General features: G+C 42.1%; 2 protein-coding genes across 2 annotated transcripts; both read right to left on the minus strand.

The window, feature by feature from the left end:
• Positions 1–113: 113 nt before the first annotated feature.
• csdc2b (cold shock domain containing C2, RNA binding b) lies at positions 114–8,315 on the minus strand. Its single transcript, XM_085403337.1, has 4 exons — positions 7,744–8,315; positions 5,872–6,242; positions 5,029–5,151; positions 114–2,186 (listed from the first exon to the last, which is right to left on the minus strand). The coding sequence occupies exons 2-4, from the start codon at positions 6,051–6,053 to the stop codon at positions 2,024–2,026; spliced, it is 468 nt and encodes a 155-aa protein (XP_085259463.1). The 5' UTR covers positions 6,054–6,242; positions 7,744–8,315; the 3' UTR covers positions 114–2,023.
• Positions 8,316–8,453: 138 nt separating this feature from the next.
• On the minus strand, positions 8,454–15,289 carry polr3h (polymerase (RNA) III (DNA directed) polypeptide H). The gene is made up of 6 exons (XM_085403336.1): positions 15,029–15,289; positions 13,876–13,972; positions 13,610–13,696; positions 12,608–12,671; positions 12,243–12,477; positions 8,454–9,009 (listed from the first exon to the last, which is right to left on the minus strand). Exons 1-6 carry the CDS (start codon positions 15,137–15,139, stop codon positions 8,959–8,961), a joined length of 645 nt encoding a protein of 214 aa, XP_085259462.1. The 5' UTR covers positions 15,140–15,289; the 3' UTR covers positions 8,454–8,958.
• Between the last annotated feature and the right edge of the window lie 5,942 nt (positions 15,290–21,231).

Here is a 21,231-nt window from a genome sequence, read left to right on the forward strand (position 1 = left end):
CAGCTACATCCACAAGAAACAGCCATTTCCTCTGCAAGCCGTCTACCACACAAGCTGCCTGAGTTGCAGTGGTCAAGCATTTTTCAAAATAGACACACCTTCCAAGAGTCAAGTGAATCATAACCTGCTTTAATGTTCTTTCAAGGCTCAGTAGAAGTGATGACTAGGATTACCACAACGGTGGCTCGTCTACAGAAAGACAAAAACACCAATTAATGAAGTTAAATTTCACAATGAAAAAACTAAAAAAAATCAGGCAGTGACACTGACAGAAAGACAGAGACTCAGTGGAATGCATAAAATGATTTACAGTACAGTTTTCAACCTGAAGAACAACAATATGACAATATGCACTATTGGCACCCAGCTCTGCAACTCTGCAGTCAAGTTGGTTGCAGCCCGTTCTCGTTCTCATGGCGTCTAATACTCCCGTTTTGGTAAAGCCACTGGCGCACACACACGGTGGCCTTTTAGGTTTAGACATTAGGTGTGTAACAAAAACCCTTTGGGATCACATTTTTCCCCATCTTTCAGGATTTATTTTTCACATTTTTGCATTTGTTAGTTAGTACAGCGAAAGGAAAGTGGTGAAATAATTAGGCCTGAAAACTAAAATCATCCAGCAAAAACCAAGTAAACCACATTTCAAAGTGTTAAGCTCTCAAACAGGAAGCAAACAAATGAATCCTGGCAAACTATCTTCTGAGTTGCAGCACCACCATCCCTGCAACCTCCTCATGTGGACTTTAAAGAGGACCATTAACTTGCAGCGTGCACAAATGCCACAGGCAGTGTGTTGAGGTCCAGACGTCAAAGGACATCTTATGCATAATTTGGCAACACAAGCCGCATCTGAGAGAACAGCAGGATTTGACGCTCTGGGATGAGAACGCATTGGCAGTTCACAATCACAATGACTCAGTAAATCACACACATATATGTTTCTATGAACAGAAAACAAAATGTACACACAAGTAATCCATGGCTCCAGATCCTTTGACGAAAGGATTTTTTTAAAAACAAACTAAGACAAATGTCTCGAGTACCGCTGCAGTTTTCGTATTGAAAGTTTCTTAAGTGCAACTTTTAACTGCATTATTTGAAAAACAAAGCAGTCTGACATACAGACGCACAAACAAACCAACAAGCGAACGATAAAATGAAGTGACCACAAACAAGACAATACAGTAAAAGGTGGTTATTCTTAAAGGAAACGCTTGCAGTAACCTGTATATATTTCATATTTTTGAAATGTTAATGTTTGATCTTGTCTGCCTCGGTCTCCCATCACAACAGACAACATTTAAAAGTTTACTCTAACATTGACAATAACACAGAAGAACATTTCCCTCTCAGTTGTGTGTCTTAAAATGGTGATCTGAAACAAAAAGGAGGTCCTGTCATGGGTGCAAATATGGAAGTAGTTACTGTAAGATTTGTAGGGATTTTGTTTTTGTGGGTTTTTAATGCTAAACCAGTTTTAACTTCTTTAGATCTTTTCAGACTTAATACTATTTTTTAAATATTTTAACACATTGAATACAAAGTTCCTACTCATCTGTTCAAAGTTGGACATGTGAGTATGTTGTGATAAGTGATCTGACCCAGACATGTGATCCCTGAAACTTTGGTGAGCTGCTATCAGGGGAAGTAAAACCGAATCCAGCCTGTTGTTCAACTTTCTCTGCCCAGTTTACTCCTCACTTATGTCAGTTTTCAGAATAATATAACAGCATGATGTCTTTTCTACTTTTTCATCCTTTACAGACCCATCCTTTCAAAGCTCTCACAGGTCAGTTTACAATCCCAAACAAAATTCATGAGAGCAGTGGACACTTTTGAACAGGACATGTCAGCTCTGTAGGGTAGACACAAAAACAACTTCATTATTGACTCTTATTAACACCGGGCATGTTTTCTGTGAAAGGAAAACCTTTAAAAAAAAAGTGTCAGTCCCAGAGCCCCTCTTTCAGCGCACACCAAATCCAGTCCAGTGCAGCCCAACAGGCCCACAGCTCCCTCCCTACGAGCTGATGATCTGCCCAGACCAGGTCTCATGTTTCGTTCCTGGCTTGAGGTGTGCGATCTTCACCTCCACCGCCTGCACCTTCAGGTTTTTGGGTGGGACCCGGCATACTTTGTATGTGACTTCATCTCCCTCGACTGGGACGTATTCCCCCTCGATGCTGAAACGTAGAAAATTCAGGACAATGAAACAGAATTAGAGCGTTTTGCTTTGCAATGAGGATAAAAGCTGACAGGAACACAGAGTGAGGGAAACAATTATTTGATCCATGCCGGAATTTGTAAGTTTGCTTGCTTACAAAAAACAAAGTCTCTAATTTATATGGTAGATTCAATGGAAAACGAAGCAACAAAAGAAATCCAGAAAAAAAGAACAGGTTACATGAAAGTTATCAAATGATTTGCATGTCATTGAGTAATAATGAGTATTTGATCCTCAAGCAAAACATGACCTAGCATGTGGTGGGGAAGTCTTTGTTGGTTAGCACAGTTTATTATAGTCGGTCACCAGGTTTGCACACATCTCATGAGGGATTTGCTACTTCTCTTTACTACTACTCCTATGTTACTCTTTACAGAAATCTTTTAGTTTTCTTTACTGTTGCTTGGCAACTTAAATCACCAGCTCCCTCCACAGATTGTTACGGTTCTGGGTCAGTGTTGACCCAGCATTTTGAGTTTCTTATATTTTGGTCTATTTTTGCATTATGGATTATTTTCTGATGTTCTGGTGCTTTGTTTATTATTATTATTATTATTATTATTATTATTATTATTATTATTATTATTATTATTATTATTATAGATCTGTTTCAGTTATTCTTGGTGAGGTATCAGTTCTTAGGTTTTGGGTTCTCATGTGTATTGCAGTTTCTGTTCAGTGTCTAGTCTGTCTCTGTGTCGTGTGTGCAGCTTAGCTCCCCCGTCTCGTTAGCCCTGATCTCCCCCAGCTGTGTCTCCCTTCTGTTACCCATTCCCTGATTACCACCCTGTGTATATTAGCCCTGTGTTGTCCTCAACCCAGTGTCGCGTCGTACCCTCAGATCCTGCCTTTGTGTTCCAGTTAGTGGTTTCATGTTTGGTTTCTGTTTTGTTGGTGCCAGCAATAAAGCTGTGGTTTTCAGTTATATTTCCATCTGAGAGTCCTGCACTTGGATCCACATCTCCACCTGCCCGCACACAGAGCCCTGACACAGATTTTCTGGAGACTAGTTTGGCCACTCCATGACCTTAATGTGTTTCTTCTTTAGCCTCTCCTTTGTCGGTATGTTTTGGGTCAGTGTCATGTTAGAAGACCCATCAACGACCCATCAGTGTTCGGCCTGAGGGAGGGAGGATTGCAGTACATTGCCACATCTATTAGTTCCTGAACAAACTGAACCTGTCCTGTACCCTTAGCAGAAAAATAGCCTCAAAGCATAATGTCTCCACCTTTGTGCTTGGCTTTGGGGGTGGTGTTCTTTGACTTATACTCAATATTTCTCTTTTTCCATGCGGGTCAAGTTCGAGACCCACCATGGGTCCAAAACTTGACCCATCATGGAGCTAGATTTTGCTTTCACCTAACCATAATCCTTTCTTCTAATCCTTCTCTGAGTTATTTAGGTGTTCATTGTAAAACTGTAAAACTTCTTGAGCAGAGGGACTTGCAAGATTTCAGTCCATTGCAGCGTGTTCTTGGTTACTGTGGTCCAGGCTGCCATAAGGCAAGATCATGCATGAAGCTCCAGATCGAGGACGACTGATATTATATTTCTTCCATTTCCCAGTAATCATGTAGACAGGTGTCTCCTTCTGACCAAGGTCTTTAGTCTATTCCATTCTTTTGCAGGTCTACTGTCTTGTCCCTGATGTCCCTTGGTCGGCCTTTGGTTTTGAGTATCATAGTGGAGAGGTTGGAATGGGAGAAACTGTCAACAGATGTGGTACATGTGCATAATGAGTTTGGATCATAAACATGTGTAACTGACTGATTGTAAGCTGTGTGCCACATCAGTGAGAGTCAGAATTCTTGCAGGTTTGTAGTGGATCAAAGACTTATTTCACACAGTCACATGCAAATCATTTTTTTGTGAGTTAGGAAATTCAAAAATCAGCAGGGGGTCAAATGAGTATTTCCTAGCTGTACAGGAGGCGCCATCAACAATTTATAATCCGCTTATGTAAAAATTACAACAGAAAATCTGTTTTTAACTTTTTCGCGTTATTCACACAACATGTGAGAACCTGTTTGAAAATCACGACCATTTGAAGCCGCTTCTATTTTAACTATTCTGTCTAAATTTCCTCCACACTGCACAATGAACCAAAGAAGCAGCGACTTACAGGGATAGGCTGACATTTGGGAAAATACCAAAACCATTCACATGATGAAGTGTGGAGCTAGAGCACACAGAGGAGAAAGCAGCTCTTTCCCCTCCATTCAGAGCCTAACATCGATCTCTCGTCTCCTCTGAGCTACCAATTAACTTAAAAAGATTTAAAACAGTGGCTGTTGTTTTTACATTTATGTGTACTGACAGAGAAAGCTACATGCCTCCTCCTTCCACTCTCACAAACAGACGTGAGAGTAGTAAAACGCCTCATCCAAGCAACTCAATCCTCTCCAAAATGTAAGACTGCTCTCTTTAAAGGAATTGTTCCCTTTACACAATAAGGTCCAGACATCCGTTCATAGAAAGAAAATTGGAAGACAGCCCCAGGGTAACAGGATCATCCTGCATAATCAGTTTGCACCAGTTTGCAGAGTCTTTACTAACATTTGCCACATTGCTTGTCAAAAAATCATTTTAAAAAATCACTACAGATGAGCTTTTCCTGGATTCAGAGTAAGAGAAGTAATAAAGTGAGAGAGAAAAATGCTTTCGATTTGAAAATAAGTACAGAGATGTTTGCTCAGTTCTTCCTGTCCTTCCTGTGCAGTTGACACTCCAGATCCGCTATTTTTTATTCAGCTAACACAACATATTAGTCTGCTGTGCGTTCAGCTTTGTTTCCACTCACTCTGAGATGTGAACAAAGATGTCTTCACCGCCGTGGGAAGGTTGGATGAAACCGTGACCTTGTGACCTGGAGAAGTTCTTACATACTCCTTTAAAAACTGGACCTGAGTGAGCGCGCACAGTGCTGTGGACAGAAAGAGGAAGACAATGAAATCGCTTACATCAACAATAAAATAGGCTTTTTATAGTCCAAAAGCTGTTCTGTTCCTCCAGCGGAGAGTAAACAAATAAGACAAAAAGCAGTCTGGAACAATGCTTATGTGATACATTTAATGGGTCACACTCTTTCAGCCTGACAAATGCAGGCGTGGGATAACAGAGAGAAGCATTTAACAAGGAGGTGAGAAAAGCAGATGAAGTGCTGATGAAATCTGCTCCCACACACACTGCCTCACAACGTCACGGCGCAACGACAGCAGAGACGAGAGCACTAATCTGCTGAGGCACAATCGTCCCACGATGTGTCAGTCCTTCACACATTCTGAGTAACAATACTGCAATTTAAAATTACTCTGTAGCAGGTAAAAGTACTCAGCAACCTGGGGTAACCTGTCGGTCAGTGTTGGATCAGATAGTTTAATGTTGCTGCTGTATTGAGTCAAGGTGGAACTACATTAAACTATTTTATATACCTTTAACTTAAGCATACTTAAGTTAAAGCAGTATCTTAATTGCCTCTTGGGGATAAATAAAGTCTCTCTGATTCTGGTTCTGATTATTCTCTTAAATGTAAGCCAAGCATTTTTTTTTTTTAAAAGTAAGAGATGGAAACATTGAAGTAAGATGCAAGTGCATGAGAACTTTTCATCTCTCACTGCTTTGTAAATAATCTAATGATACGTACGCAGAGTATGTGCGGGTGCGTTTGGTCGGCAGTGGGCTGGGCAGTTCTCGCGGCAGGGGCTGCTCCCTTCCTTCCTCCCACACCCGGCTCCTCTCGCTCAAGAAGGGGAAGGATAGGGTGACAGAGCTGCTGGGGGAACGCAGAGGGGTCCCAGAGGGCGATGTGAGACTGGGGTCCGCCATGTCAGACGTGATAAAGAAGAGGACGATTTAGGGGTGGGGGGATGTTGTAGATGTAGCTGCTGACACTGCTGTCTGTCTTCCTGTGTATCTGTTAGCCCGTATGCTCAGAGGGGCCCGCCTCAGTTTGGGAAACAGGTCTGGGGGAAATTCAGGTCAGCGCTGTTGCCTCAGGTCTGTTAGGAGGACTAGCTGTGAGGAAACAGAGAGCAAGAGAGACCAGGGAGATCAAGGAGCTGTCATATTTTGGCCTGATGGTTGAAGCCAAAAACCACAAACAATTCAAAGAACTAGATCCAAATGTATGTCTTCATATAGATAGATGAAGTTCGCTGAAGGAGAAGAGTTATTGTGCAAGCGAGTAGTGTAAATCGCGTTAATTAACAATACATACACTATAAATCTGCAGCCCTCCATGCACATAATGATTCACAAAGCTGGGAGATTTGTCACTGACAGATTAATAAGATGAGCAATGCAACTGGATGCCAACATCTCACATTTTTAAATCCTTAGCAGAGGTCCTATAGTGCAGATGTATAAGACATGGCACATGATGACACAGTTAAAGCTCAGTTCTTCCTTTCAGGTTAAGAAGAGTCACTAAAAGCATTATTTAGCTGTTTCTGTGTTTGGATAAGTGCATAAACTCATTTTGGGATTGCCTCTTTGCAAATATTGATAATATTCAACTTACAGCTACCTGAATTCCACTTCCAATGTATCAATTTTACTCAACTAAAACTAATAACATGGTCCTGAAAACTAACATCACTATATTTCTATATAACACTATATAACACTAATAGCCTATATTTCATATAAACTGGGTAGGATATCGCGCGCGCGCGTGTGTGTGTGTGTGTGTGTGTGTGTGTGTGTGTGTGTGTGTGTGTGTGTGTGTAGGGTGTATTTTTCTTTACGCCCACTCATCTGATGATGCAGGCACGCTACGTGACGTCAAAACAGCTGCAGAAGTCCGCGGAGAGTGGCGCGTTCGTGACGTCAGTGTAATCCCAGAGGACTAACTAGAAGGCCCACTTATACTAGCACCTGATATGGCAGTCTGCATGCAAATAAATAAATAAATTAAATTAAATTTAAAGAAAAGCAGCTCTCTGCGTGAATGATAGGTGACTTTTAAGGTGTTTATCACAGAGGGGGGAAAGAAATGAAGCGACAGTTTTCACTTTTACCCACATGCAACAGCTGGAGAACATCTGAATGACAAAATGAATCAAGCAAAAATAATTTAGATGGAAAGGCCTGACTGATTGCGAAGTCTGTCCTCAGAGAATCCACTATTATACACTTTACAACCGGATAAACTGTCGTTTCCTTTGTTTTCGTTTTTCATAGCGTAAAGAAACATTTTCCTCGACTCACACCTGCAAGTGTGCAATTTCTGCGAAAAAATAAGCGGATAAAGCGCTCTGTGTGCTCTGTGTAAGTTGGAACAAAAGCAGGGTGAAAAGTGGCTTCGTCAACAGTCAGAGAGACGACGGAAGGCGACCGATCCTCCACACAATCAGGAAAACACACATCAAGCCTGTCTTTTTCTGATCCAGCTCTGACTGTCAATCAGGCGTGCAAAGAATACAGTACGTCCCGATCCAAGCACAAAGACACACTGACACACACACCCTCTCTGCTGGCACTTACACACGTATGCATTCCCAGAAATGATACTTACTGCATCTGTTCCGTTAGTAGGCTGAGGACGGACAGGGAGTGAGTGCGTGTGTTTTAAGTCAGTGCGTATTATATAACGAGTAATTAAATAAATTAAGCCAAATCCGCGCAGATCGACGGAAAACCCTGATGTGACGAAGAGAGAGGCGGGGCGAGTGTGTGGGGGGGGGGGGGGGGTGCTGGTGAGTCTGCGCAGCTGGCGGAGATTCCGATGCCGTGATGTGACTGTGTGTGGGAGAGAAAATGACTTCCCTCATTCCTTGACTTCCATGCCAGCCTCGTGTGGTGAAGGCTGGTTTCACCGTGTATGTCGTTTATGCGCTGCTACTGACGGCTTTGCATTTATAGATTTATACTGATGACTGCTGACAGAGTCAGGATGCAAAAATGAGCTCGTGTTCACATTATTTAGTACCCTACATAACGCTACTTATTCAAATGCTGACTTAGTTCATATGTAACATTTCTGCTGCTCCCTTTCCAGCGCAGACTGTCCTTGTTTCACAACATCAACCATGCAGTTGTCACATGAAACAGCCCACTGATTGCACAATAAACACATCTGTGTGTGTAGACTGACATTAAGTGTGCAGAGGGCAGATCTGACTGTGTCCTTCACTGCCCATTACACTGAAGGATTTAAAGGCTGCTCACTAATCCTTTCTGATATACTTTCTATAATCACACAGAATGAAAAATCCACAGAGCAGCTAGCTCTCATTTCGACTTTTATTGTGGGGGAAAAAAACAGGAAGGGGTGGGGGGTTAGCACACACTGAGGATGTGTGCAGCAGATCCTGGAGGTGGAGGTATGTCAAATAAAAATAACATCTTTTACAACATGCAATGCTGGTGACATATTCTTTTTGATTTTGCCGCTGGATGCAGTTTATATATACAGTAGGGTCACACTTATTTCTCCCCCCTGCCTGAAAGATTTCAACTTAATTACATTAAATGGTAAATAATATTCTTGCATAAAGTCAGTGCTTCCATACAAACTGTCTCGTCCCTTTTAAATTACCCCACGTTGTGCATGTGACACAGAAAGGACTGCTGCTCAAAAGGCACCAAGGAAGAACTGGTTCTCCATCACACGGATGCCACATGGGTGGAAACAGGCACCAAAACAGTGGGGTTCAGCGACCTTTGCCGAGGGTCCCTCGTGCCTCAGATCAGCTATGATGTTTGAACAGCTAGCGTTAAAGACTCAGTGCTAGCTGTTCCACCATGACAGCAGCCCGAGCCCTGGCTCACAGATGGTGCCCTGAAACAAAAAGTGGAAAAGGTCAGGGTGGGTGTGATCCTTGACTTTTAGAAGAGTTCAAGCCACTGCACATCCACAAGGCTGTGTAGGTCTCTTGTTTCAGGAAAACGTATACATACCGGTCACATCATACTTCAATTCTTGGTGTAGTAGACACAAAGAAAATCAATGCTGGCTACTATGCTTTCACATAAAGCTGAAGAGCTGAAAAGAGCAACTTGTCACTATGGAAGAACTCAGATTTTACAGATGCCACTCACATTATCTATTCTGCTTACAGGTCTTGTTCGTTATGAATTTTCCATCAATTTTCTCCAGTTTTAAGCATCAATTAAGCTTCTAAATGATCTCCGGGTCTGAACACAACACAACACAGAAACAGCAGAAAAAAAGCTTCCAAAAAGCTAAAAGCTCCACTGCCACAAGTTTGACATTATTTTGCAATCCAGCATTTAAAAAGTTATCTATAAATAAGCATGTACCTAATTTTGTATGCATGAGTAAAGAGAGACAAAACTATTTGGGGCTTGATAGATTTTTTTAACATGCACACACATAACATTTTAATAGTGACCCATTTTTAGACGTGAATGTAATGATATTTGTCTCGCATCAGTGCTGCACCTTCCTCTTACTTCTTTGTACACTAATGTAAATGTCCTGTATCAGTCGGGTTAGGTAAAGATAGCAAAGTTTATGGTCTTCTACTGCACTGCAAACAGGAGTCAGGAGTTCATAGGAAATATCTACTTTAATCAAGTGTTTTATCTTGCTATCTCTAGATGTCCGAGCTCCCAGCATCATTTTCATGAGACCGAACAGCACGACCATAAGAAACGAGGTCTAGCTCCAAAGGTGGTCCCCCCAGAAAAGCTAGAGAACAAAACTGCTATTGCCTTCTTGTTTTTTTTTTCTTAGCTTGTGACACTGACACAACACATCCCACTGCCTAACACAGAGGGATGCAAAAGTCTTGATCACTTTAGTCACACAGTGGTAATTACTTCTTTCACTAGAGCGATGAAAAGGATGGTTTAAAAAAAAACTTTTCTTGTGTCCATTTAGAGACAGCTTGGTAAGAAAAACCTGGTTGACTCCTTCAGCCATACAGATGAAGGCAACGCCTTAATTACCACACGGTTACAGTTAGCGCCATAATTTGTTGGGCACTTTTTTGTCGTTTTTGCCTCTCAACATCACTGCAGTGGATTTTATATCGATCAGTCATAATGCGAGCTTTAATTCAAGGGGTTAAAGGAAAGCATTGCATTAAGTGTTACCAGTGTTGGGAAGGTTACTATTAAAATGTATTCCAAAATGAGTAACAGTAGGGTGGACATTAGGTAAGGCTGCAAATTTTGCAGCGATCTCATATAGAAAACTATTCCGTGCATATATAAAACAGGTCCGCGGCTCCGAACCGTAGTAAAGGGACCTCTGGCTAATGTGTTGGGCTCCGTGTCGGGCTCGTAACCAAAAACTAGCTTTACTTTCTTGTCTGGGTCAACTTTGCTAGCGAGAGACAGAGAGAAGCGTTGAAAGGCTGCTTCAACAGAACTTATTGTTTCGGAGGAAAACACGAACACAGTGTACAGTCGAGTCTTAATAGCTTACTTACAACTGGACTACACTGCCCATGAGGCTACATTCGTTAGGGCTATGCCTGTAACACTCTGCCTGTTGCCCTCATATTAAAAGATTTTTTGAACAATAATTTTAAAAAATATTTCTTCACGTCATAATGCAGGCTGCATGTAGAGGTGACCTGGGCCGCGAGATTGAGACACAGGCATTGGAGCCTCTTAATGCATGTTTTTTGGGGTTTCCACCAGCGTGGAATTACCAAAAATAGAGAGCGCACAGCCTAACATATGAAACAGGAAAAGACCGCTGTGTAATCCATCGCTTTCAACAAAGTAACTTTATTCTGAATACCACCTCTTGAAATGGTAACTGTAACAAAATACAGTTACTCATATTTTGTATTTTCAATACGTAACGCCGGTACATGTATCCCAATACTCCAGACATTTTTATACAAAGTCCGTCATGTACAAAGGCTCAGAATTAACTGATCAACTGGTTAATTGTCATTTAAAAATAGAGATAGTTTTTAAAAACTGGATGGAAACACTTTGTAGTCAGTGACTGTGAAGTCTTGAAAGACCTGTGGTCATCGCCAAATGCTCCGTCTCCTCCTTTGAGATGCTCTACCTCATTCAGTAGCTGCTTGTTTGTGTTGTATTTGTGGGTGTCAGGTGACTGACTCAGCCACCGAAGAACCTCCCGTTTCTTGAGTTAAATTTACAGTTTAATTCGGGTCATTATCCAGTTTTGCGGCATTTGTCTGAATCTCAACAGCGAGTTCAGCGCTCTACACTTCACAATTTATCCTGCTGCTTCAAAAATGGGTAACGTCATCAATAAACACCAGTAAACCAGTTACACAGGTATGTCTATATGTATATATGCAATAACATTTCCACTGCAACACTTCCATGTTTGACAGGCAATGCGGTATTATGTGGCTTATCACTCCTTCATACTTTCCTCTATCTGTCAGTCAAGTTCGTCTTGATTTCTCCTTGTTGCTCTTTTAGATGTTTTCAGGTGAGATCTAATCTTACCTTCTTATCCTTGAGTGTAACCAGCAGTTTGCACTTTGCTATAAACTCTCTGTATTTCCATTAATGAAAGTGTCTCTAGCTTGTACACTTTGGCACTCCTCAAAAGTGTTTCCGACTTGGTTAGATGTTGTGAAGCTGTTTTTCTTAATTCCATCGTCACACACTTTAGTTGTCTTCTGTGGTCTTTTCAGGCCTTTTGAGGTTGCTACGCTGGTCAGTTCTTCACCAGCTTTTTGATTTGCCTCCTACTGAGGTTTCTGCTGTGCTTCTCTGACATGTTTTTATTTGGGATTTTCAGCTTAATGACTGCTTCTTTCACTGCCACTGACATCTCTTTTGGCCTCATATACAAATTACAGTGAAAAGCAACAAAAATGTGAGGCCACAAAACCAGTTTTCCAATTCCCGTCTGAAAATCTTGGCTGTGTATAAATTTCTTAAACAGCCAATACAATTTTTTTTGTGAAACGCTTTGAATTAAAAGCTGAAAGTCTGCAATTTCACTGCACTTCAGTCACATCTGACTTTTGATTTAAAACTGATTGCGGTAGTAAAACACAGCTTTATGATGTTTAATGAAGACGATAAGAAAGTGTATTTTCTTACAATCAGCGTATATGGTGCCTCTTTCTTCTCCCCGCCGTCTTCTTTCGGTGGTGCCGTTGACTGTCCCGGTTGTGCCGCCGTATCAGAGGCGGCAGTGGCCGGGCCTGTTGGTGACGTATCCACAAAGACTTCATCTGTCACCCTGAAACGGATCTCCTCTCCTTGGTCCATGTAGAGGTCATGGGCACCCTCATCGGTCTCATACTCCCAAAGCCAAACTTGCTCGGCTTCATCACTGAAGTGGCAACTAAGGAAGGCTTCACTTAAGCTAAGAAAATAACCTAAACATCATTTTGATTATAATAACAGGGATTTGGAAACAAACCTGCACTTTATGTAATTCACAGAAACGTATGTCAGGATACAATTTTGCAGGCTGCTGAAGTGACTCTGGTGGGATGAGAATGTCATCAAAGAAGCCCATGGTCACTGTGAAGCAGAGAAGTGCTTTAGAAAGGTACTTTTATATTGCCTGCTGCAGATGAAAGTAGGGACACAGGAAGTTTCTTAAGCAGACTTTAAAGAAAAGCTTCACGATCATCTTTAAATACCTTGTAGAAAATATTTTAATCAAAAATCATATATAATGATGTTTTTTTATATACAGTATTTACAAAGACTGCGCAATGAGAAGACTGCACATAAGATGCGACCGACCCGCTTGCATATGAACTTCTTTCTAAAGGCACAAAAACAGGGAGGAGAATATTTAAATCAAGCGTCCAAACTGATTTACTAAAATTCACAACGCACGGTGCTAATTGTTCCAATATTTAAAGCCAAAAAAAATCCCATGATCGTGGTGGTAACACTCCAGTAACTGCAACTGAAAGCTGTTTGGTATGTAGACTTGAAACAGGGTCTTGTGCAGTAAGTTTGACAACACGGTAGATGAGCTCATCCATGATTTTGAATGATGCGGTGGGACTGATTTTGTATTCTCCTGTTTCTATGATCTTTTGATACAGTGTTTGACATTCTGTAGGTTCCTGCTGTGCCTTCCATACTGTCTTAACCATAATGGAAAGTTATTTGGAGGGTACCAATAAAGCATACATGAGGGTGGCACCTTCTGGCACTGGAGACACTGACAAGTTATTTATATTTTTTAAGCAAAAGGTTCCAAAATGTTGATTTGTAGACAGTCTCTGCATTACTGCACAGTTAATAGCTTAAATACTGGTTAAAAAAAACTTCTAAAGATGTCACCCTGAACTCTGGGAGATTTTGATGGTTGGTTTCGAGGCTAATATCAGTCAGCAAGGAGAATGCTTGTTTGTTGCCGCCCTAACCTTCCTCTGAGGGTGTGGAGAATAAACGTGCAGACACATGTGTTAAAATGGTGCTGTGCAGATGTCAAAAATTACCGTAAACTCCCTCCTGACTGCAGTACTTGATCTTGCCGATGAGGATCTCATCAAGGAAGGGGTGAAAAACAACATACCTGAAATGAACTGACACAAAGACCAGAGAAGGTAAGGAGGAGGTACCACTCACCACCATCTACCTTGTTTGTGCACTAACAGTAGAAAAAGGTGAGTTTTGCTTTGATGTCTGAGGTATTACAAGCAGTATATGACTTTAACTCAACTACAGCAAGGCTGTCTCAGCTATTTGATGATGATCGTCATACCTTTGGTGTGAGAGGCTCCATCTCCTGGGAATATATAGGAGTCCTCGAGTTTTGTGATGTCGTACAAGCAGATGCAGAGTCCCACGTTATAGACCACCTAATGTAAGCACAGCACTACACAATTTAACACACAAACTTCTGCTAAAAGGACAATATATGTTCAGTATTTTAGCTGCCAAATACTGGTATTATGTGCTTGCTAATAAATGCTTTCTTGTCTATAAATCAGGACTCTGCTATATGCCTAATATAAATACAGTAGCAACATATTTTTAAGGAATAATATTAAATGTATCTTTTTTTTTTAGCCAAAAAGACAAAGTAAAGAATATTTTTCAGAGCTGTGTGCACTTTTTAAAGACATGTAAATATTTACATTTCTCACAGAATCATTTCCATTCCTCATTATGGGTTAGAGTACTGATGATGGCAGGTTTATTTACAGCACTGAGGCTCAGTTTCCGAAAGAAAGACCAGTCTTATCCTAAAAATGTTTGTAAATGGAATTCCCTATTAAAATTGTTGTATCTCAAGTCTAGGTGGCAATGCCATGTCTTCTCTTACTGAAGATGCCTCAATACATTGCATCTCTTCTCAAAGTACTACTCATGAGGTGAACTATCAAGAACTTCAGTGTTTAAAGGCTTGTACCGTTGAAGGAGACTAGTAATGGGTATCTAAAGGCTTTTTTGATCAGGCTCTGACCACAGGAGTAGTTCAGATAACCTGGATGGGTCTCAGCAAGGTTTAGGGTCACCAGATGCCATGGAAACATTAGCCTTTCTTGAACTCTATTAGAGGGATGATCACTTTCCACAACATACGCCCTCATTTTATGTTTTAGTGATAACGATGATAATGGTGAGTGCTTTCCAAGATCTCACACAGGTGTTCGAGTTATCTAAGCCCTTTGTTTAGTGACCTACACTAGTTTTATCTGCTAAAGGGCAAAGTGAAACCAAATCGTACTGAATAACAGAGCCACTGAATCCACTCAGTGCAGAGGTCGGGTTTTTCCTTGCATTTGCCACCCACGCGTATAGCTTAAAAATAAGAGGATGAATTTATAAAGGACCCTGGATGAACTGTTAGTACAGCTTATGTTTTGTGTGGTGAAAATTGATCCTAAGTCTGCTAGAATTGTCTCCATCACCTTGTTGGCCAGTTTCTTGTTCAGTTCCTCCGCAACAGCCTCGTTGAGTTGCCGGTGAAAATTCCACGGCGGAATCCGCACCGTGTCGACCATTTCCACCAGCACGAACATGATGACCGGACACTGGTCACCTACCCACTAATTAACATGCGTTGAAATAATAATAAAAGCAATAAAAACATTAATTAATGATTAGAAAGTAGTATCCACGTTTCTTGTTTGTTTGTTTTTGCGACAGCTGATTTACGGCATGTCGCAATTCTAAACGGCTACGGCAGGTTTTTGGTGCCACCTAGTGGATGTAACACTGCAATTGCTAAAAAATACCGCAAACCATGGACTCGTTAGTGTAACATACCAAGGCCTGCCACGACATGCCAGAAAGGGCCAAAAGCTTGGAGGTTCTGGTACTTCATACCCCCGGCTGTGTAGTCCAGAAGGGTCAAGTCAAGTCAGAAAACCTGGTCTGTTGAGGGCAATTACCAAAGTCACCTTGAATTTGGTTGCTACTTTATTACCGAGATTACGGTAAGGGTGCTGAGTAGCTGAATAAGAAGTCTGCGCTGCAATTTTGAAATTGTTAATTTGTTAGCAAAAGTTACATTCTGCTACTTAATCCAATACAGGTTTTTATAATAAATTATTATACATACATCATAAATCATAACCAAAAATGTGATGAGTCATAAATCATGTAATAATTAAATCCTTAAGAGCTGACGACAAATCTGTAAAGAAATTCCATTTTGACTTTCGTTCTATCGACAATTATTATTGATTGATTGATTTTCATTACAACAAAGATTTAATAGGTTTATGTAAATTATTGTTATTAATAATAACAATAATAATTCATGTTTAAGTTTAACTCATGTCAGTCCATGGTAACTGTCTTATCATACTAGTGTACATTTAAAAAAAAATATTAGTGTTACATCTTGATGCATGCTCAATCATCCAGGAAAGTAAATCTCCAAAAGATGATTCTGTTCATCTGGACGTAGCGTTTTGTGGGAGAAACGTTTCATCACTCATCCAAGTGACTTCTTCAGTCTCAGCTGACTGCAGGTTTCCCCAAATCTTATAAACAGTACATTTGCATAATGACTGAAACCAGCCCACTGAAGGGACAATGGGCTCGGAGGTCAGTTCCTTAATCATAATTATGCAAATTCTCATGACCACTGATCAACAACCACTGATCAATGGCCGTGAGTACCATTCACAGAGAGTTGGGGAATGGCTACAATCACAGCATTGTAAGATGGCGAAAGATGTACCCTTAGGCCCCCTCCTCGATTCAGAGATGGTCTTTCCCTTTTCACGTAAATGGCCTCCTTGACTCCGCGCTCAAACCAGCGTTCCATCCTGGACAGGGAGGAACGCTGGTTTGAGCGCGGAGTCAAGGAGGCCATGGCTGTTGATCAATGGTCCTAACCCTAACCTTAAGAGAGCTGTGCATAAACAAATACTCCCAAACTTCAATAAACTGAGGCAACATTGTAAAGAAGAGTCGGTCGAAATTCCTCCTCCACAGTTTGCAAAACTCTGAACATATTTTAATGACAGCTGATGTTTACTCTCCACTTGAGTTAACACAGCAAAACACACTTTTCAGCTTTTTGTGTATTTTTAAACTGAGTTGGGGTTTTTTGTTTCTTTTTTGACACCTGGAATGTAAATGTGCATTTCTTTAATGCATGAAGCCTCAGGGTTTGTGTTTGTGTGAACAGTGTGATTTATAGTCGCCTGCACCAACATCGTGCCAAATGCATTTGCCTTCTGCCTGTTAGATTTTAACTCACAAAAATGTACTTGTGGGAAACTGGCACAAGTACAGGGGAGAAATTAGAGCACTGTGTGTGCTGCCCACATCCGTGCACCCAGCAACTGAATCAGGAGGAGCCACAGTCAGCTGATCTGGAGTCTGATCTCTCCGTAGCAGAGGGCCCAAAAAATGCACCAAGGAACAGATGCTCTTTAAAGAGATCATAAATGCCGTAATTACAAGCGCCTCAAGAAAGGCAAAGGTGTCACCATCCGAAGAGTCAGCGTCTCTGTGGGCGCAAGTTAAAGAAAAACCACTAAATATCAAACAAAAGAGGATCAAAAGTCTTGAAAAAGCCATTTTTAAAGACATTTCAAAGGTGCTGGATATTCCATAAAGACTGCACTGGCTGTAGCTCAGCCGCACCAGGAAGTGGTCATTCAAAGATCGCCTCTTCCGAAAGAAGCGAAAACTACGAACAAGGTTATTCTCATGGTGTGGTGTGGAAAAACAGAGGACGATGGAGGCCAACTACCAGAAACTAAAAAGATCTCCAAAAGACTTTTACAAGAGTTCGAAGATAATATATTTCCAATCACCATCTGGTGTTAGTGGCAGATCTTATGATGCTGACAAAAAAGAGCATGCGAGCGCACTTATTTATGCTGTACATGCTGCAAAAACTTCCCACTAAAAACCTTTGGTTAAGCAATGGATCCAAAGAGATGCAAAGGAAGAGGTGGAGGAGGAGGAGGTGGTCTAGGACACCGGGAGGAGGTGGGGGAACATAATTGGCCATCGGGCTCTTGTAAATGTCCCTGGTCAGCGTGGAGGGAATACCGACGGATACCGACTACGGAACGGAGCAGTTGTCAGCCACCTCCTGTACATGGATGACATCAAGCTGTATGCCAAGAGTGAACGAGACATCGATTCACTGATCCACACTACCAGGCTATACAGCAATGACATTGGAATGTCATTCGGACTGGAGAAGTGTAGTCGGATGGTATCAAAGAGAGGGAAGGTAGTCAGAACTGAGGGGATTGAACTACCAGAAGGCAACATTGCAGACATAGAGGACAGTTACAAGTACCTGGGGATCCCGCAGGCAAATGGGAACCATGAAGAGGCCGCTAGAAAGGCTGCAACCACCAAGTACCTGCAGAGGGTCAGGCAAGTCCTGAGGAGTCAGCTGAATGGTAAGAACAAGATCCGGGCCATCAACACGTACGCCCTGCCCGTGATCAGGTACCCTGCTGGGGTAATAGGCTGGCCAAAGGAGGAGATAGAAGCCACTGACATAAAGACAAGAAAGCTCCTTACCATGCATGGAGGGTTTCACCCCAAGTCCAGCACCCTGAGGCTGTACGCTAAGCGGAAGGAAGGGGGCCGGGGACTGGTGCGTGTCAGCACCACAGTCCAGGATGAGACAACGAACATCCAAGAATACATTGGGAAGATGGCCCCAACTGACCGAGTGCTCAGTGAATACCTCAGGCAGCAAAAACCCAAGAAAGAGGAGGGAGACGAGGAACCATCATGGAAGGACAGGCCCCTGCACGGTATGTACCACCGGCAGATAGAGGAGGTGGCTGATATCCAGAAATCCTACCAGTGGCTGGACAAAGCTGGACTGAAAGACAGCACAGAGGCACTAATCATGGCAGCACAAGAACAAGCTCTGAGTACAAGATCCATAGAGGCTGGGGTCTATCACACCAGGCAAGACCCCAGGTGCAGGCTGTGTAAAGATGCCCCAGAGACAATCCAGCACATAACAGCAGGGTGCAAGATGCTAGCAGGCAAGGCATACATGGAACGCCATAACCAAGTGGCCGGCATAGTGTACAGGAACATCTGTGCTGAGTATAACCTGGAAGTCCCGAGGTCAAAATGGGAGATGCCCCCAAGGGTGGTGAAGAATGACCGAGCTAAGATCCTGTGGGACTTCCAGATACAGACGGACAAAATGGTGGTGGCTAACCAACCGGACATAGTGGTGGTAGACAAACAGAAGAAGACGGCCGTAGTGATCGATGTAGCGGTTCCGAATGACAGCAATATCAGGAAGAAGGAACACGAGAAGCTGGAGAAATACCAAGGGCTCAGAGAAGAGCTCGAGAGGATGTGGAGGGTGAAGGTAATGGTGGTCCCCGTGGTAATCGGAGCACTAGGTGCGGTGACTCCCAAGCTAGGCGAGTGGCTCCAGCAGATCCCGGGAACAACATCGGAGATCTCTGTCCAGAAGAGCGCAGTCCTGGGAACAGCTAAGATACTGCGCAGGACCCTCAAGCTCCCAGGCCTCTGGTAGAGGACCCGAGCTTGAAGGATAAACCGCCCGCAGGGGCGTGCTGGGTGTTTTATATATATATATATATATATATATATATATATATATATAAAACACCCAGCACGCCCCTGCGGAGGTGAACCTGCTGGATGTGGAGGTCCTGGGCTGGTGTGGTTACACGAGGTCTGCGGTTGTGAGGCCGGTTGGATGTGCTGCCATATTCTCTGAAACGCCTGTGGAGACGACTTATGGTTGAGAAATGTACCTTCAATGCACGGGCGACAGATCTGGTTGACATTCCTGCTGTCAGCATGCCAATTGCACGCTCTCTCATTGCTTGTGGCATCTGTGGCATTTTGCTGTGAGACAAAACTGCACATTCCAGGGTGGCCTTTTGTTGTGGGCAGTCTGAGGTACACCTGTGCACTACTCATGATGTCAGATCAGCATCCTGATGTGGCACACCTGTGAGGTGGGATGGATTATCTCAATATAGCAGATGTGCCCACTACCACACATTTGGACTGATTTGTGACCACTGTTTGGGAGGGATGGTTATATTGTGTATCTGGAATGAATTTGAGGTCTCTACGTCCATCCCATGGGGAATGGGAGCAGTAACAAAGGTGTTGCGTTTATATTTTTGTTCAGTGTATATACATACACACACACACACACACACACACACACACACACACACACACACAGGGAGTGCAGAATTATTAGGCAAGTTGTATTTTTGAGGAATAATTTTATTATTGAACAACAACCATGTTCTCAATGAACCCAAAAAACTCATTAATATCAAAGCTGAATGTTTTTGGAAGTAGTGTGACCAGGAGATATTTTATTTTGTATTCTTATGATCACAGTTATAATTAGAAATATCAATCATTAATCATTTACCATTGTGGAATCTGATGACAGTATAATCTTTGTTTTATATCTATGGTAATCTGAGTAAAGATTAATGTATGCATATTATCATCATTGTAATCAAGTCTCAAATGGTATCCATAGCATTGTATTCACCGTCCAAACTGGAGGGTCCAGCAGGACCTTGTTCTAATTCATTTGCAGGCCTACATCAGAACATGCACATACAGAGTTATGTAAACACGCACGTTCGCACACACACTTATTTACACAGGGAGGTCATGTCAGGACATTCTCTAGTTGGACACGCAGGCTCACAGAACTGCACAACATGACATGTCACACACTTGTTTTTCTCTAAAGTATCATCTGATGTTTGTATAAGGAGAACTTTGGACTATGGGGAGACTGTTATCATTTCCAGTAAGGTCTAACTGTGTGATGTCATCATGGGTTATATAAGGATGGGGAACGGTCCACTCTTTGGAGATCTGTGGCTGTACGCTTGTCTTCCCATGCTTCTGTTTTAGAAGTGTGTAATAAAATCACTATTTTTGTCACCTACACGGACTCGGCTGTTTTTCCTTCTTACCCAAACTGAACCAGACGTAACAGTAGTTTTTAGTTTGTTTTTAGTTTTAGCTATTTTAGGGGGATATCTGTGTGTGCAGGTGACTATTACTGTGCATAATTATTAGGCAACTTAACAAAAAACAAATATATACCCATTTCAATTATTTATTTGTACCAGTGACACCAATATAACATCTCCACATTCACAAATATACATTTCTGACATTCAAAAACAAAACAAAAACAAAACAGCGACCAATATAGCCACCTTTCTTTGCAAGGACACTCAAAAGCCTGCCATCCATGGATTCTGTCAGTGTTTTGATCTGTTCACCATCAACATTGCGTGCAGCAGCAACCACAGCCTCCCAGACACTGTTCAGAGAGGTGTACTGTTTTCCCTCCTTGTAAATCTCACATTTGATGATGGACCACAGGTTCTCAATGGGGTTCAGATCAGGTGAACAAAGAGGCCATGTCATTAGTTTTTCTTCTTTTATACCCTTTCTTGCCAGCCACGCTGTGGAGTACTTGGACGCGTGTGATGGAGCATTGTCCTGCATGAAAATCATGTTTTTCTTGAAGGATGCAGACTTCTTCCTGTACCACTGCTTGAAGAAGGTGTCTTCCAGAAACTGGCAGTAGGACTGGGAGTTGAGCTTGACTCCATCCTCAACCCGAAAAGGCCCCACA

This window comes from Rhamphochromis longiceps, linkage group LG4 (genome assembly GCF_057381845.1).
Source record: "Rhamphochromis longiceps isolate RC_006_pf linkage group LG4, R_longiceps_female_GT1.1, whole genome shotgun sequence".
Taxonomy (NCBI): domain Eukaryota; kingdom Metazoa; phylum Chordata; class Actinopteri; order Cichliformes; family Cichlidae; genus Rhamphochromis; species Rhamphochromis longiceps.

Excerpts from the sequence above, each read along its gene's own strand:
- csdc2b (XM_085403337.1), bottom strand. The coding sequence starts at position 6,053 with ATGGCGGACCCCAGTCTCACATCGCCCTCTGGGACCCCTCTGCGTTCC. Across the intron at positions 5,152-5,871 it reads CGCACCCGCACATACTCTGC|CACTGTGCGCGCTCACTCAG; the intron begins GTACGTATCATT and ends TTCTGTCCACAG. Across the intron at positions 2,187-5,028 it reads ATCTTTGTTCACATCTCAGA|CATCGAGGGGGAATACGTCC; the intron begins GTGAGTGGAAAC and ends TCTACGTTTCAG.
- polr3h (XM_085403336.1), bottom strand. The coding sequence starts at position 15,139 with ATGTTCGTGCTGGTGGAAATGGTCGACACGGTGCGGATTCCGCCGTGG. Across the intron at positions 13,697-13,875 it reads TGGAGCCTCTCACACCAAAG|TTCATTTCAGGTATGTTGTT; the intron begins GTATGACGATCA and ends TCTTTGTGTCAG. Across the intron at positions 12,672-13,609 it reads CAGTCAGGAGGGAGTTTACG|TGACCATGGGCTTCTTTGAT; the intron begins GTAATTTTTGAC and ends TCTGCTTCACAG.